A 13,008-nucleotide genomic window follows, 5' to 3' on the forward strand; every position below is an offset into this window, starting at 1 on the left:
AAAACAATCAGGCATACTGAGTAACTTGCGCATGAGTTACTCTGGCCTGAGCTTGGATATTGTCTAGAAAAAGATTGGGAAAATTTGAGGTGACAGAGCATGAAGCTCAGCATGAGCACTCAATGAAGATGGGGAGATAGGATGCATGTGTGGGGCAAAGGCACACAATTCAAAAGAAACTGAATAAAACAAACAAACAAACAAACAAACAAACAAAAACAAAGGAAAAAAACAAAAAAAAATTCAAGCATCAAACACACAAACAAACAAACAAACAAACAAACAAAAACAAAGGAAAAAAACAAAAACAAATTCAAGCATCAAACACACAAACAAACAAACAAACAAAGTCTCTTCTTCCATAGTAAAAGCACAACACACAAAGACAAATCATTTAAACCCAATAAAACAAACCTCACAAGATAATATATACACCACTTCATTAAACAGCACGTAAAGACCATCCTCCATGTGACAGACTGGCTGTTCCTTACAGAACATAGAGGGAGAAGTTTTGCCATTGGACATTGTTGTTGTTGCATATTTTTGTTAGAAAACAATGACTAGCTCACCCTCAATATTTCAAATTTAGGGTGTATATTCTGGAAACTTCTGTCAGTGAGATAGCTTATTACAATGGTCCAATAGCAGTTAGTTTCTTTAGCTTTTCAGCATAGTTAAAAATAAGGATTTAATTTAAGTTATGATTGACAAAAGGTTTTTGTAGAGGAAATTCAGATTTCCTGTCACTGTGGGCCTCACAGCACAATAGTACACGGCAGAGTCTGTTACTTTAGCAGAGGAGATCTCCAGATCCACTCTGTTTTTCTCATCATTCACTTTAGCTGATGCCTGTAGAGCTAGATTGTCAGTTTTATGTTTATATCCATTCTCACTGAGAAGTAAGAGGTATTCTGGTTTTGACCTTGGAAACTGACGATACCACAGTAAAGTTTCAGTGTCTGCTGTACCACTGTAATTGCAGGACAAGGTTACAGTTTTCCCTTCTAAAACATGCTGAAGAGATGTGAGTGGTACTATGTCCAACCCAAGGCCAACATCTGGAACAAAGAAAAAACGCCATTGGTTAGGTTTTGAAATAATTTACATGTTAAGTTTATTTTTCACTGTCGTTCAGAATAGGATTGGTTTTTCACATTCCTAATTTTGCCAGTTAAAAACAAAAACGAACAGACAGAGACATTAGTTTAATGATATGTCTTACCGATAAGCAGAAGAAGAACCCAACACTCCATATGTGATACCATGTTTGAAAAGTGTAATGAGTGTAAATGAGTCTAAGCTTGGTGCATACCTACAGTCTCTTACAGATCCTCTGGATCATCTTTGGTCTTGGCAGCTCCTCCTTTTCTTGTCTCACAAGCCAGAAGTACAAACATTTCTACCTATCTCAAAGAATGTGAGAACAACACTATCCATCAATAACTGTGATATACTTGACTTATTGGTGGACACAAATTACATAAAGTTGTGATCTTAACATGTGTGTTCTATCAGCAAGGTACACAATTTCTTCAAGTGTACCAAGATGTAAGATTATATGTTAGGCAAGATTCAGCAAAGGGTGGCATAGACTCTGAGTGAAACTACAGTACATTAGATATATGTAAATTGCTCCACCCAGTGGATCTGGGGGGTATTCCAGAAAGCGGGTTTAGTGAAAACTCAGAGTTAGTTAAATGGAAGAGCCCTATGGCTTCATTCTCCTAGCAAAACAAAGCCATAGGGCTCTTCAGTTAGGAGGTTTACTGCTATCTCTGTGTTAACTAACTCTGGGTTTTCACTAAACTCACTTTCTGGGACACCCCCCTGACCTTGACATACAAATGGAACTGAAAACTCAGATGTTCTGTCATCTTGAAGAACCAAAAATAGAATTTTCATTGGATGGTCTGAAGAAAATTAGTGTCTATTTCTGAAGTCATTCATTTTACTGATCAGATTAACATCTCTAAACTGCTAAACATACATGACACATTTTGTGTAGCACTAAACCTTCATAAATGTGTGTGTTGAACAAAGCAAAACAAAGAAAACAAAACAAAACAAATGGGTTTGCCAAAATGGTACAGGTGCATATGACTCTTCCTCCAGTCTTTATGGAGATGTTATTGTAGAAAACTGGACTAAGCTCATATTTTACATTATTTGAACCTGTGTTTAAAAAAAATAAATAAATAAAAATAAAAAAACTTTAAGGAAACAAAAAATCTGATTGGTGGCTCTGTGCCCTTTGTAGCTGTCAGATGGATGGTTTATCTGTATGTTGAGCAGAAGTATTACTGTACAGCGGAGATGGGTTGCATGAAAACGAATGAGAGTAATTAACATGTGTGTGAATTACTCCATCCTCTGTCTTCAGTGATGGAAGGCTAACTCCCAGGGTTTAGAGCAGTGACACTCTGTCAGAACTTCTTGTCTCAGTGATGGCAAAATTTGTCAAATTAATTGCTCAGACAATTAGTGGGAGAGTTACCTAAAAACTGTAATGTTACAGAGGTTAATTAATTAATTAATTAATTTATTTATTTTTGCACTCTATCAAGTCTTTGTTCCCTGATCTCCTGGTTTGTTTGTTTGTTTTTTTTTACACATGCATCCAGCTTCTCTCACTGTTTGTGACAGAGAGGTAAACTAAAAATAACAATATTTAAGAACTCAAAGTAAAAACACTCTCTTGATAAAGAATCAGACTCAATATAAAAAAGGCAAACAACAACAACAACAACAACAACAACAACAACAGCAACAACTGAAAAATAAAAAGGCTCAGTCTGAACAAACAAGCAGACACAAGACTTTGAAAAAGTGAGAATAGTAGTGATACATATACAAACATGAAACCAGGGCAAATTGACAGAATGAAGGAAAAAGGGGAACAGAGACAGCTCCAACCAGTAACTTAATTATTAACCAGCTGGAAAAAAAAAAGAATCAGAACACAAGCTAACGCAATAAAACCTAAACCTTAAATGGCCAGCAGAGGGGGAGGGTGAGCATCAGGGCATGACAGTTTTGTATGGTGTAGTGGGGTTTCCTGTCACTGTGGGCACCATGGCACAGTAGTACAGTGCAGAGTCTTTCACCTCAGCAAAAGAAATTCCCTGATCAGCACTGTTATGACCCTGAGTCATAAGTGTGTATTATTGTTTTGTGTGCTGCTGTTTTTCTCCCCCTGCCTGTGTGTGGTGCTGTTTCCTCCCCTGTCTGGTGTGTTTTCCCCGCATGTCTCTCTGTCTCTTTAATGTGTTGATTTGCAGGTGGCGGTCGGGGATTGGCCCACAGCATGACGGCGCCGGTTTTAAAAAGACGCTGCCTCCAGATGCCGGTTGCCCCCTCCACTTTTCCTAGCCAATTTGACCGTGTCTTTTCGTGTGTTTTCCGGTAACTCGTTGTGTGTATTTTTCTGAGAGATATTCGTTGTATAGAGTGTAAATCTTTATTTGTGTGTTTGTGATTTTCGCTGTGTATAGGGTCTGATAGATGTTTTATGTTATGTTATGTTACTTTTATGTTATGCTCGGTAAACCCTAGGCTGGGCATGACAAGAGCATGTTTCCGTTTGATGAATTTTAGCACCTAGTCATGGAAAGGCAGGGGTTGCATGCTGAACAGTGCCAGTGGCTGAAAGAACCATGAGGAGGAATTGTGGTACAGATCTTGGATACTGTCTGTACCAGTGTAAATAGTTCACTGATTCAGAGTACTTGCAGGAGAGAGTAACATTATGGGCCTCTAAGACAATGTGTTCTTTCTGTAGTGGCTCTATGCTCTGAGCCAAACAACCTGTAAAATGATTAAGAAAGGGGTAAGCTCTTTAATACATCATATGGGCAAAGGTGCAAGACAAAACCAAGAGCACCTTTTCAGGAATGGTTCAGCAATGTCTAGTTCAATCTTCTGAAATTGAGCCCCAAAATGGTGGTATGAATTTCTTCTCTCCATCAAAAGCTTGCCTCTTTCACATGTACCTGACCTCTTAAAGATGTATTTTACTATGAAAAAAGGTGGATTATTGTACTTACCAAAGGGCAGACAAATGTCCTGGTAACTCACAAATGAATAACAAATGAAATGAAAAAGATGTGAATGGAGTTCATAGTTTAAAAGTACATAATTTAAATGTACCTAAGAGTGATGCTACACATTAATACCAGATTAAACTAAGTGTAGAATGATACATGAATGAACATCATCTACATAAGAACTGTGCAGTTGTTCTAAACAGAGGCTAGAGGCAAGACATAGCAGCTGAGATATTTATGCAGTTGCACCGTTAAGGGAACTCAAAACTGACATATCTGAATGTGTGAGTGTATGTATGTGTGTTTTTAACCTCAGTGTTATGATGTGTTGTGTGTGTGAAGGACTGTATGTGGTTCACAGGACGTATGTGGCCGCTATGGCGCATCCAGTTAGAATGCAAGATATTTCTTTAGTGGTTTTTATTAAAATAGAAAATGGAAAGTATGGAGAGTGTGTAAATGTGTAGGAATGTATGTGCAACCAATGTGTATGCAGGGCTTTAGTGTGCATTCTGTTTGTTTGCGGGTGTTTGCGGGTGTGTGTGTATTTGGTATCTGAACGCACATAAAGATTCAGATAAATACAGAACACAGCAGCACTCCGCCATGATTACAAACAGCAGCAGTCTCTCCGAAAGTGTACAAACAATCGCAGTCTCCCCACAAGCCTTCTCCCTTTGAATTTTGCACCGACAAAGACAGCGGCTGTTGTGTCAGTATTTAGGGAGACTCGTGGAGCTGCGATCTGATGGAGAAGAACAACCAATAGTAAGTGACTGCTTGCACTATTGGTTGCTGCTGGAAACCAGAGGCGTTGTTCAAAGTCCTTCGTTACACTCAGAGTAAAGAGACGGTCAAGACAATGTCTCTCTTTACAGTAGGAGAGGAGTGTAACTTAAAGTTAGTCTGATTCATTAAACCCTGACCAGTAATTAGTAGTGTTTGATCTCACTACAAATGAAACTGTGTGACTTTTGTTACGTGTAAAGGTAACAGTATGTACTACGTTTGTACAAAAACTGGATTGGTGGATCCCACTGACTCCCATTTGAAAGGTCACTTTGCATGTCAAGATGTGAAATGTGATTCTCAAATTTTTCATTTCCTTTTGAAAATGCTTTACCAACTAAATGTTTTACGCTAATGCCCTTTTTTTTCTGATCCTGTGAAACTGAACAATTTCTCTCCTCTCAGGTGTTTTTGTACAGAGTGTTTCTGTTTCCTGACACTGTGGGCCTCAGGGCACAGTAGTAGAGAGCAGAGTCTTCAGGTTTAGAGGAGGAGATCTCCAGTTCCAAAAGGTTTTTTTCTTCATTCACTTTGGCATCTAGTCCTGGTACTGTATTTTGTGCTTTGCGTGTTATCAGAAGGACTGAGAAAAGGTACTGTGGTGCTGATCTGGGATACTGTCTGTACCAGTATAAATAATCTTGAGCACCACTGAAGCTACAGGAGAGAGTGACACTGTCACCCTCAAAAGCATAGTTTTCAGCTTTAAGAGGGTTTATTTTTTGACCCAAGCCACCTGCAAATTTAACATAAAATAATGGATTATTCAGTCATCTATTTTATAATGTTGACAGTATGCAATGTAAATAATTCTTCATTTTAAACATTTCATAGGACACAACAGATTGTACCGTTGCAAAAATAATTAATAAATGAAATAATTAATTGTGATTGTGTGAAGTGCCTGAGACTTTCGATAAATTAGAGGAAAATAAGTTCAAATCACAGGGGCTGTTTTGTACTTACTTTTTCCTGCTGAGAGCAGAAGCAGAAAGCAAAGAATCATCATGGTAACTTCACGAGGAACAAATGAAACTGAGACATTAGCAAGTATTTGACGGTTTAAGTGTTGAAGACGCTCCCCCTACAGTCTTTTAATGTAACTGCCATGGGAACACAGGAGCTCACATCCACTGCCATCACTTATAGGCCACCACCCAACAACATGCAAGACACAGTTAACATGCTGGTAGAATAATATTGAGGAGAGGGACAAATGCATCAGTATCAAAGTCTCTGATTATTGATGCGGCTGATACAACCAAACTCAGTTGTTTTGTCATGAAAGGTTAATAAATTTCTCTGAAATTTTGCTGAAATGTTGGATTTATCTCCGTCTTGTCCCTCTTCATGACCACTTTAAAGTTATACAGTGGAAGGATATACTGAGGAAAGGGATGCAAAATGTTCCACAAATCTTCCATGGACACTTGTTCTTTCTGTTATTTCGATTCACATTTGATTCCCGGCCAGGCAGCCAAGGTCCTCTCCACGTAGAGTTTGCATGTTCTCCCCGTGTCTGCATGCGTCTCCTCCAAGAGCTCCGGTTTCCTCCCACAGTCCAAAGACATGCAGCTCAGTTGAATTGGGGATATCAAATTGCCCCTAGGTGGGAGGAGAGGACTGCTTGGAAAATGAAAAGTGGGAAATGAACATTGTTAAAATGAATATAAACTGCTCCACCTGGTGGCATCAAGTCAAGAGGAAAAACTCAGACGACTGAAAGCACAAATGCAGTGACAAGGTTTTTTCATTCCGCATGTGTCTTCAATTCAGTCAAAGTAATACTTGTGTATTTCTTTTGACAGTATGGAAAGAAACTGGTCTGATATAAATGATTTTTGAAAGTGGTATAGAGAATGTTGTTGGAGTTTAAAGTGATGTTGAGCTCAGTGTTTTATCTTAGGTTTTTGCACAGTGTAGTAGGATATCCTGTCACTGTGGGCGCCATGGCCCAGTAATACAGTGCAGAGTCTTTTGCCTCAGCAGAGGAAATTACTAGATCCACTTGACTTTTCCCTTTATCACGTTTTCCGTCTAGTCGTAGAACAGGAGGGGTAGCAGGTTGCATTTTGCCAGTTATCTCATCAACCATGAGGAGGAATTGTGGTGCAGTTCTGGGATATTGTCTGTACCAGTGTAAATAATATCCAGAAGCATCACTGTATTTGCAAGAGAGAGTAACATTTTCACCCTCCAAGGCATGTTCTTCAGGCTTCACAGGTTCTATCTTTTGGGTAAAACCACCTAGAAATTGAGGATAAAACTGTTCATAAATGTTTAATGGTTACATTTCACTTTGAACAATACTAATGTGTAAAGACACAAAGCAGTTACATGGAACCCCATAGAGTACACCACTCCAAAAAAGTTAACATGTCATACTAGTAAATATATTAAAATCGGTTCACTTTAAATCCATCTGACAAGCAATGCCAGTATAGTCAGTATATAATACGAGTAAATATGTTCATTTGGTTCATTTTAAATCTACCAGAACAAACAAACAAACAAACAAACAAACAAACAAACAAATATATGTGCTGTGAGAACTATTGCACTTACTCTTCACTGCAGAGAGAAGAAACAAAGAGCAGAGAAATATCATGGTGTCTCTGTGAGGAGCAAATTAAACAGTGAGAGCTGAATGTTTCCACAGACTGACTGCAGATCAAGCTCCTCCCACAGGCTTTTAAGAACTACACAATTTGTCTAGTGTGACACCAAAAAGGAGGCAAATTCATTGTCTTATCACACAATAATATGTTTTGTGATAGAGATCTGCTATAAGTGTCATTTGCTTCATCTGTCTCACTCATTACAATTCAAAACAATGGTAACAACTGTTTTACACTTTAAGCTTTTACCTTAAAGATCAAAAACTCATTTTATTCAGTATGCCAAACATGTTCCTCTCCCAGAGAACTATAAGGTAAATGGTATGTTTTTAAATGGTGTCACCAGATTCTCTACCCTTGTGGTGTGCTGGGTAAAGTGCCTCTGTGTAAACCTTCTCACCTTAACCAAGCAGATTTCCTGAAGCATTAAAGAATGTCAAGGCTGAAGTGTGTAATTAATCTAAATGGGAACTTTGATGTTCAGGTTTCTGTTGAGTGTATCTGCAGTTCTAACTTTTATTAGTGCTGTCACACATACAAAACATTTCCACTGATCACAATGAATGATTGGAATTTTCCTTCAGAGTCCCAAGACTCATTTTTAAATACTTTTTTTCCATCAATAATATGGCATTACTGGTCAAATGTGACTTAAAGTTACAAACTTTAAAGTGTCATCAAGGCATCGAAGAGACATGATCATAGTTCTTTGGACTCTTCCTTATTTAAAGTAATACTGGAGCAGCAAAAGATGAATCCTGTTTTTGACTGTAACACGTCAGCAAGCATGATGGAAAAAAGGCTTATTATTTGTTTGTTTAATATACATAAGTTTCAATTTCCATATCAGACAAATGATAATGTTAGATGGAAGGAAACATGACACATGAATAAATATGCATTTATAATATACGTTATTCTGTCATATGACGATTTTTGCATGTGTACTCTCTCCAATGCCCTGTGAATCATTTAAAAAGAAGAATTATTTGTGTTGCATACCATCAAAATCATAAAATAGTTGATTGGATAATCCCTGATTTTATCTTACATTTGCAGGTGGGTTGAGTCAGAAAATAGACCCTTTTGAGCAGTAACGTCATTAGGTCCAATCATGTGATTAGCACCTGCAAAATTAGAATAAAATTGTATCAGTTGTATATGAACTCTTGTGAAGGAAACATACATGACGATTTATTCAATCATAGGACGAGGCACTTGACAATTTGTTCACTTATAAGTTGAGACACTAATATACAGAAAGTGTCTGTCTTAACTAAACTGAGTATTTAAATTCATTTGAAAATCTAGTTTAAATAAGCCAGACAGAACCTTGCTGGAACTATTACACCTACTCTTTACTGCAGAAAGGTGAACCAGAGAACAGAGAAACATCATGGTTACTGTGTTTCATCTGTTCCTGAGATGTGAAAATTTCCCTTTCACAGCATGAGCATAGATGAAGCTCCACCTACAAGAGATATAAATTAAACCAAGTCATAACCAGTGATTTACAATGAAAAACAATATAGTTGATGTTAAATGCTGAAAATTGAACTCCATTATCTCTTCATCATAAAGACAAATACAGGAGCATTGGTTAACAGAAGTATTGTAAATATTCTAGATCTGCATCTGCATTTCTCCTTTTAGTTACTGGAACATCAACATGTGTACAAAATTCTGTCACACCTGTTTTAAGAGTCCATGATAAAATGAGCAAAAGACCAAATATTGTAGATCTGTTCTGAGCTACTGTTTCATGGAGCACACAGTTCTTGTGAACATAATTTCATAACTGGAACCAGGATGCTTCAGGATGCCTCAGTTATGATTCAGGAAGCTCAAGATAAGATCATTTCACAATAAATTCAGGTGTAGAATGTAATATGATTTCAATAGTTCAGTTAGGTGAGTAGCATTTCCACTTTTGTGAAAAGGTGTCAGATTTGACCTGTATTATTGATTGATATGTGTTACTCATTTATGACATTTATTATCAATGATTGGAAAATTACGCTAAACTATAAATATTTCTAATTTTGATTTATGATGCTGATCTTTCAGAGATTTCATCTGAAATCAAAACGAATAGTACTTTTATGTCTGATATGATTCTTGGAGTGGAAGTGAATCCAATTTATAGTTTTTTACTTCCTCTGAAAATACTTTACCCAACGAAATGCATATTAGCATAAATTAAGTATTTTCAGATTCTTTGTACAAAAACATCTGAGAGGAGAGAAATTGTTCAGTTTCAGAGTGTTTCTGTTTCCTGACACTGTGGGCCTCAGGGCACAGTAGTAGAGAGCAGAGTCTTCAGGTTTAGAGGAGGAGATCTCCAGTTCCAAAAGGTTTTTCGCTTCATTCACTTTGGCATCTAGTCCTGGTACTGTATTTTGTGCTTTCCCTGTTATCAGAAGGACTGTGAAAAGGTGCTGTGGTGCTGATCTGGGATACTGTTTGTACCAGTATAAATAATCTACAGTACCACTGAAGTTACAGGAGAGAGTGACACTGTCACCCTCAAAAGTAGGGGTGTTTCTAGTTATTGAAAATGTCCGGGGCTAGGTCCGGGGCTAAGTAAACCGGAGTGCATGCAGGTGTCTTCCAACTTCATGTGCACTGTGCAGCGCTTGATTACCCCTCCCTCCTTCAGACTTTTTCAGGGCAAAAATATCTGGGGCCAGGCTTAAAATATATTAAAATATATTATACATAACGACGCCACTGCTAAAAAAGGAACGTTTTAAGCCTCTATAGGATCGATTTTCTGGCTCCAAATGTAAATGTATTTTATGATGATGTTGGATGGTATAGAATACAAATAGTGCTTCTTAAACAATTCACAGGACATCGCAGACAGTGCAGATACAAAAACAATAAATAAAAAATGAATAAATTAATTCTTAGTGTTAAGTGATCATGACTGTCAACAAAAAAAGAGCTGTTTTGTACTTACTTTTTCCTGCTGAGAGCACAAGCAGAAAGCAAAGAAGTATCCTAGGAACTTCATAAGGAACAAATGAAACTGTGAGACATCAGCAAATATTTGACAGTGTTTAAGGTGTTAAAGAGGCTCCCCCTACAGTCTTTATATGTAACTGCCATGGGAACAGAGGAGCTATCACCCAACACCATGCAAGATACCGTCAACATGCTGGGAAAATTATGCTGATGGAAAGGACAGGTGTATTGATGCCAAGGTCTCCTGATTACATATCACTAACAGAAATGAATCCAGCTGTTTTGTCATGCAATATTGATTGATTTTAAATGGTTATTTTTGTGGTAAATGTGTGAAGAGAGCCTAGCCAAATGATAGTTTCCATGACATTTTGCTGAAATGTTGGATATGTCTGCCTCTCATCCTTTTTCATCATTGCATTAACTTGGAGGTGCTATTGAAATTACATGACATAACTTCAGGGGTGCTATTTATGGTGGTTGTATGTATTCTTTATGATGACTGACTGGAGAGTTCTGTTCTGTGTATTTATGAATGGTTTACAAAACAAATTAGAATATTCCTACAGTATGCAAAACCAAGTCAGTCCGTAATTCCAAACAAAACAAATAATCAATCAAAAATAAAATATTGTTCGACATGATGTCTGGCACTGGCCTGCTTCAGCTGTAACATATGTTTTTTTCTCTAAAATGGAGAGGATTGCTTGGAAAATGAGAAGTGGAAAATGCACATTGTTAAAATGAATGTGAACTGCTCCACCTGGTGGCCAAAAGTCAAGAGGAGAAACCTAGAGGACTGAAAGCACAAATGTAATGACAAGATTTCTTCATCACTCTTCCTGTGTATACACTTCAAAGAAACAATTGTATAATTCTTGTCACAATGTGAAAAGAAACTGGTGTGATATTTATGATTTTGAAAGCTAGTATAGAAAATGTTGTTGGAGTTTAAAGTGATGTTGAGCTCAGTGTTTGAGGTTTTTGTACAGTGTAGATGGGTTTCCTGTCACTGTGGACGCCATGGCACAGTAATACAGTGCAGAGTCTTTTGCATCAGCGGAAGAAATTACTAGATTCACTTGATTTTTTCCTCTATCACGATTTCCGTCTAGTCGTGTAACAGGAGGGATCGCAGGTACCATGTTACCATTCGCCTCAAGAACCATGAGGAGGAATTGTGGTGCAGTTCTGGGATATTGTCTGTACCAGTGTAAATAATACCCAGAAGCATCACTGTATTTGCAAGAGAGAGTAACATTTTCACCCTCCAAGGCATGTTCTTCAGGCTTCACAGGTTCTATCTTTTGAGTAAAACCACCTAGAAATGGAGGAAGAAACTGTTCATTATTGTTTAATGGTTACATTTCACATTGAAGACTACTAATGTGTAAAGACACAAAGCAGTTACATGGAACCCCATAGAGTACACCACTCCAAAAAAGTCAGTATATCATACTAGCAAATAAATTAAAATTGGTTCACTTTAAATCCAGCTGACAAACAAATAAACCAAATAGACTAAGAAAAAAACGTTGGTGTGAGAATTATTGCACTTACTCTCCACGGCAAATAGAAGAAACAAAGAGCAGAGAAATATCATGGTGTCTCTGTGAGGAGCAAATTAAACAGTGAGAGCCGAACGTTTCCACAGACAGACTGTAGATCAAGCTCCTCCCACAGGCTTTTAAGAACTACACAATTTCTCTAGAGTGAAACCAAAAAGGAACTGAATGTGTATGTAGCTTCAATCTCATCACAGTTTCTCTCTCAACAACATGCTTTGTGGTAAAGAGAAACAACTTAATCATTGTTTAATTAATCTGTCTCACACATGAAAATTTTAAAACGCTGACAACAGTTTTATACTTTAAACTTCTAACTTGAAGCTTGGTGATGCATATTGTTCAATAGATTGAATCTGTTCCTCTCACAGAGCACTAGAAGGAAAATGGTATGTTTTTATGTAATGTGGCCGAGTTCTCTCTCATTATGATTTGCAGGGTAAGGTAGTGCTGTGCAGATAATCTGTCCTTGGCTTACCACAAGATCATCATGGCTGAAGTGTACAGATTAAATGGGAGCCTGATGCTCAATAAATTGCATTCAGGTTTATGATGAATGTTCCTGAATGATCATTTCCTTTGCATCTCCTGCTCCTTTGAGCACCATCACATGTACAAAGCGTTGATACTGATCACAATGAATGATTGAACTGTCCTTTCAAAGAGTCTTAGAGTCAGGAATACTTTTTAAATGCTTTTTCCAACAGTAATGTGACAGTAATGGCCAGATATTACTTGAAGTTGTAAGGTTTGTAGTGTCATCAAGGAACCGAAGAGGCATGCTCATAGTTCTGTGGACTCTTCCTTATTTTAAAATAATACTGGAAAAAAGGCAAATGATGAATCCTATTCTTGGCAGTAACACTCACATTAGCTACCATGATAGGAAAAATGTTTTAAAAAAAAATTGCTAAACAAATGTGAAATTCCTCATCATGCAAGGTTAGACAGAAGGAAACATGGCCCATGGGTGAATATACATTTTTCATTTCCTTTTGAAAATGCTTTACCAACTAAATGCTT

The 13,008-nt window shown here is 37.5% G+C and overlaps 1 gene segment (V, D, J or C); it reads right to left on the reverse strand.

Moving 5' to 3' along the window:
• Positions 1–696: 696 nt before the first annotated feature.
• Positions 697–12,023, reverse strand: LOC115811391 (T cell receptor alpha variable 3-like). The segment is given in 3 exon segments: positions 697–860; positions 11,571–11,741; positions 11,981–12,023. Coding segments are annotated over 3 exon segments (378 nt in total).
• Between the last annotated feature and the right edge of the window lie 985 nt (positions 12,024–13,008).

The sequence above is a fragment of the Chanos chanos genome, chromosome 5 (genome assembly GCF_902362185.1).
Source record: "Chanos chanos chromosome 5, fChaCha1.1, whole genome shotgun sequence".
NCBI lineage: Eukaryota > Metazoa > Chordata > Actinopteri > Gonorynchiformes > Chanidae > Chanos > Chanos chanos.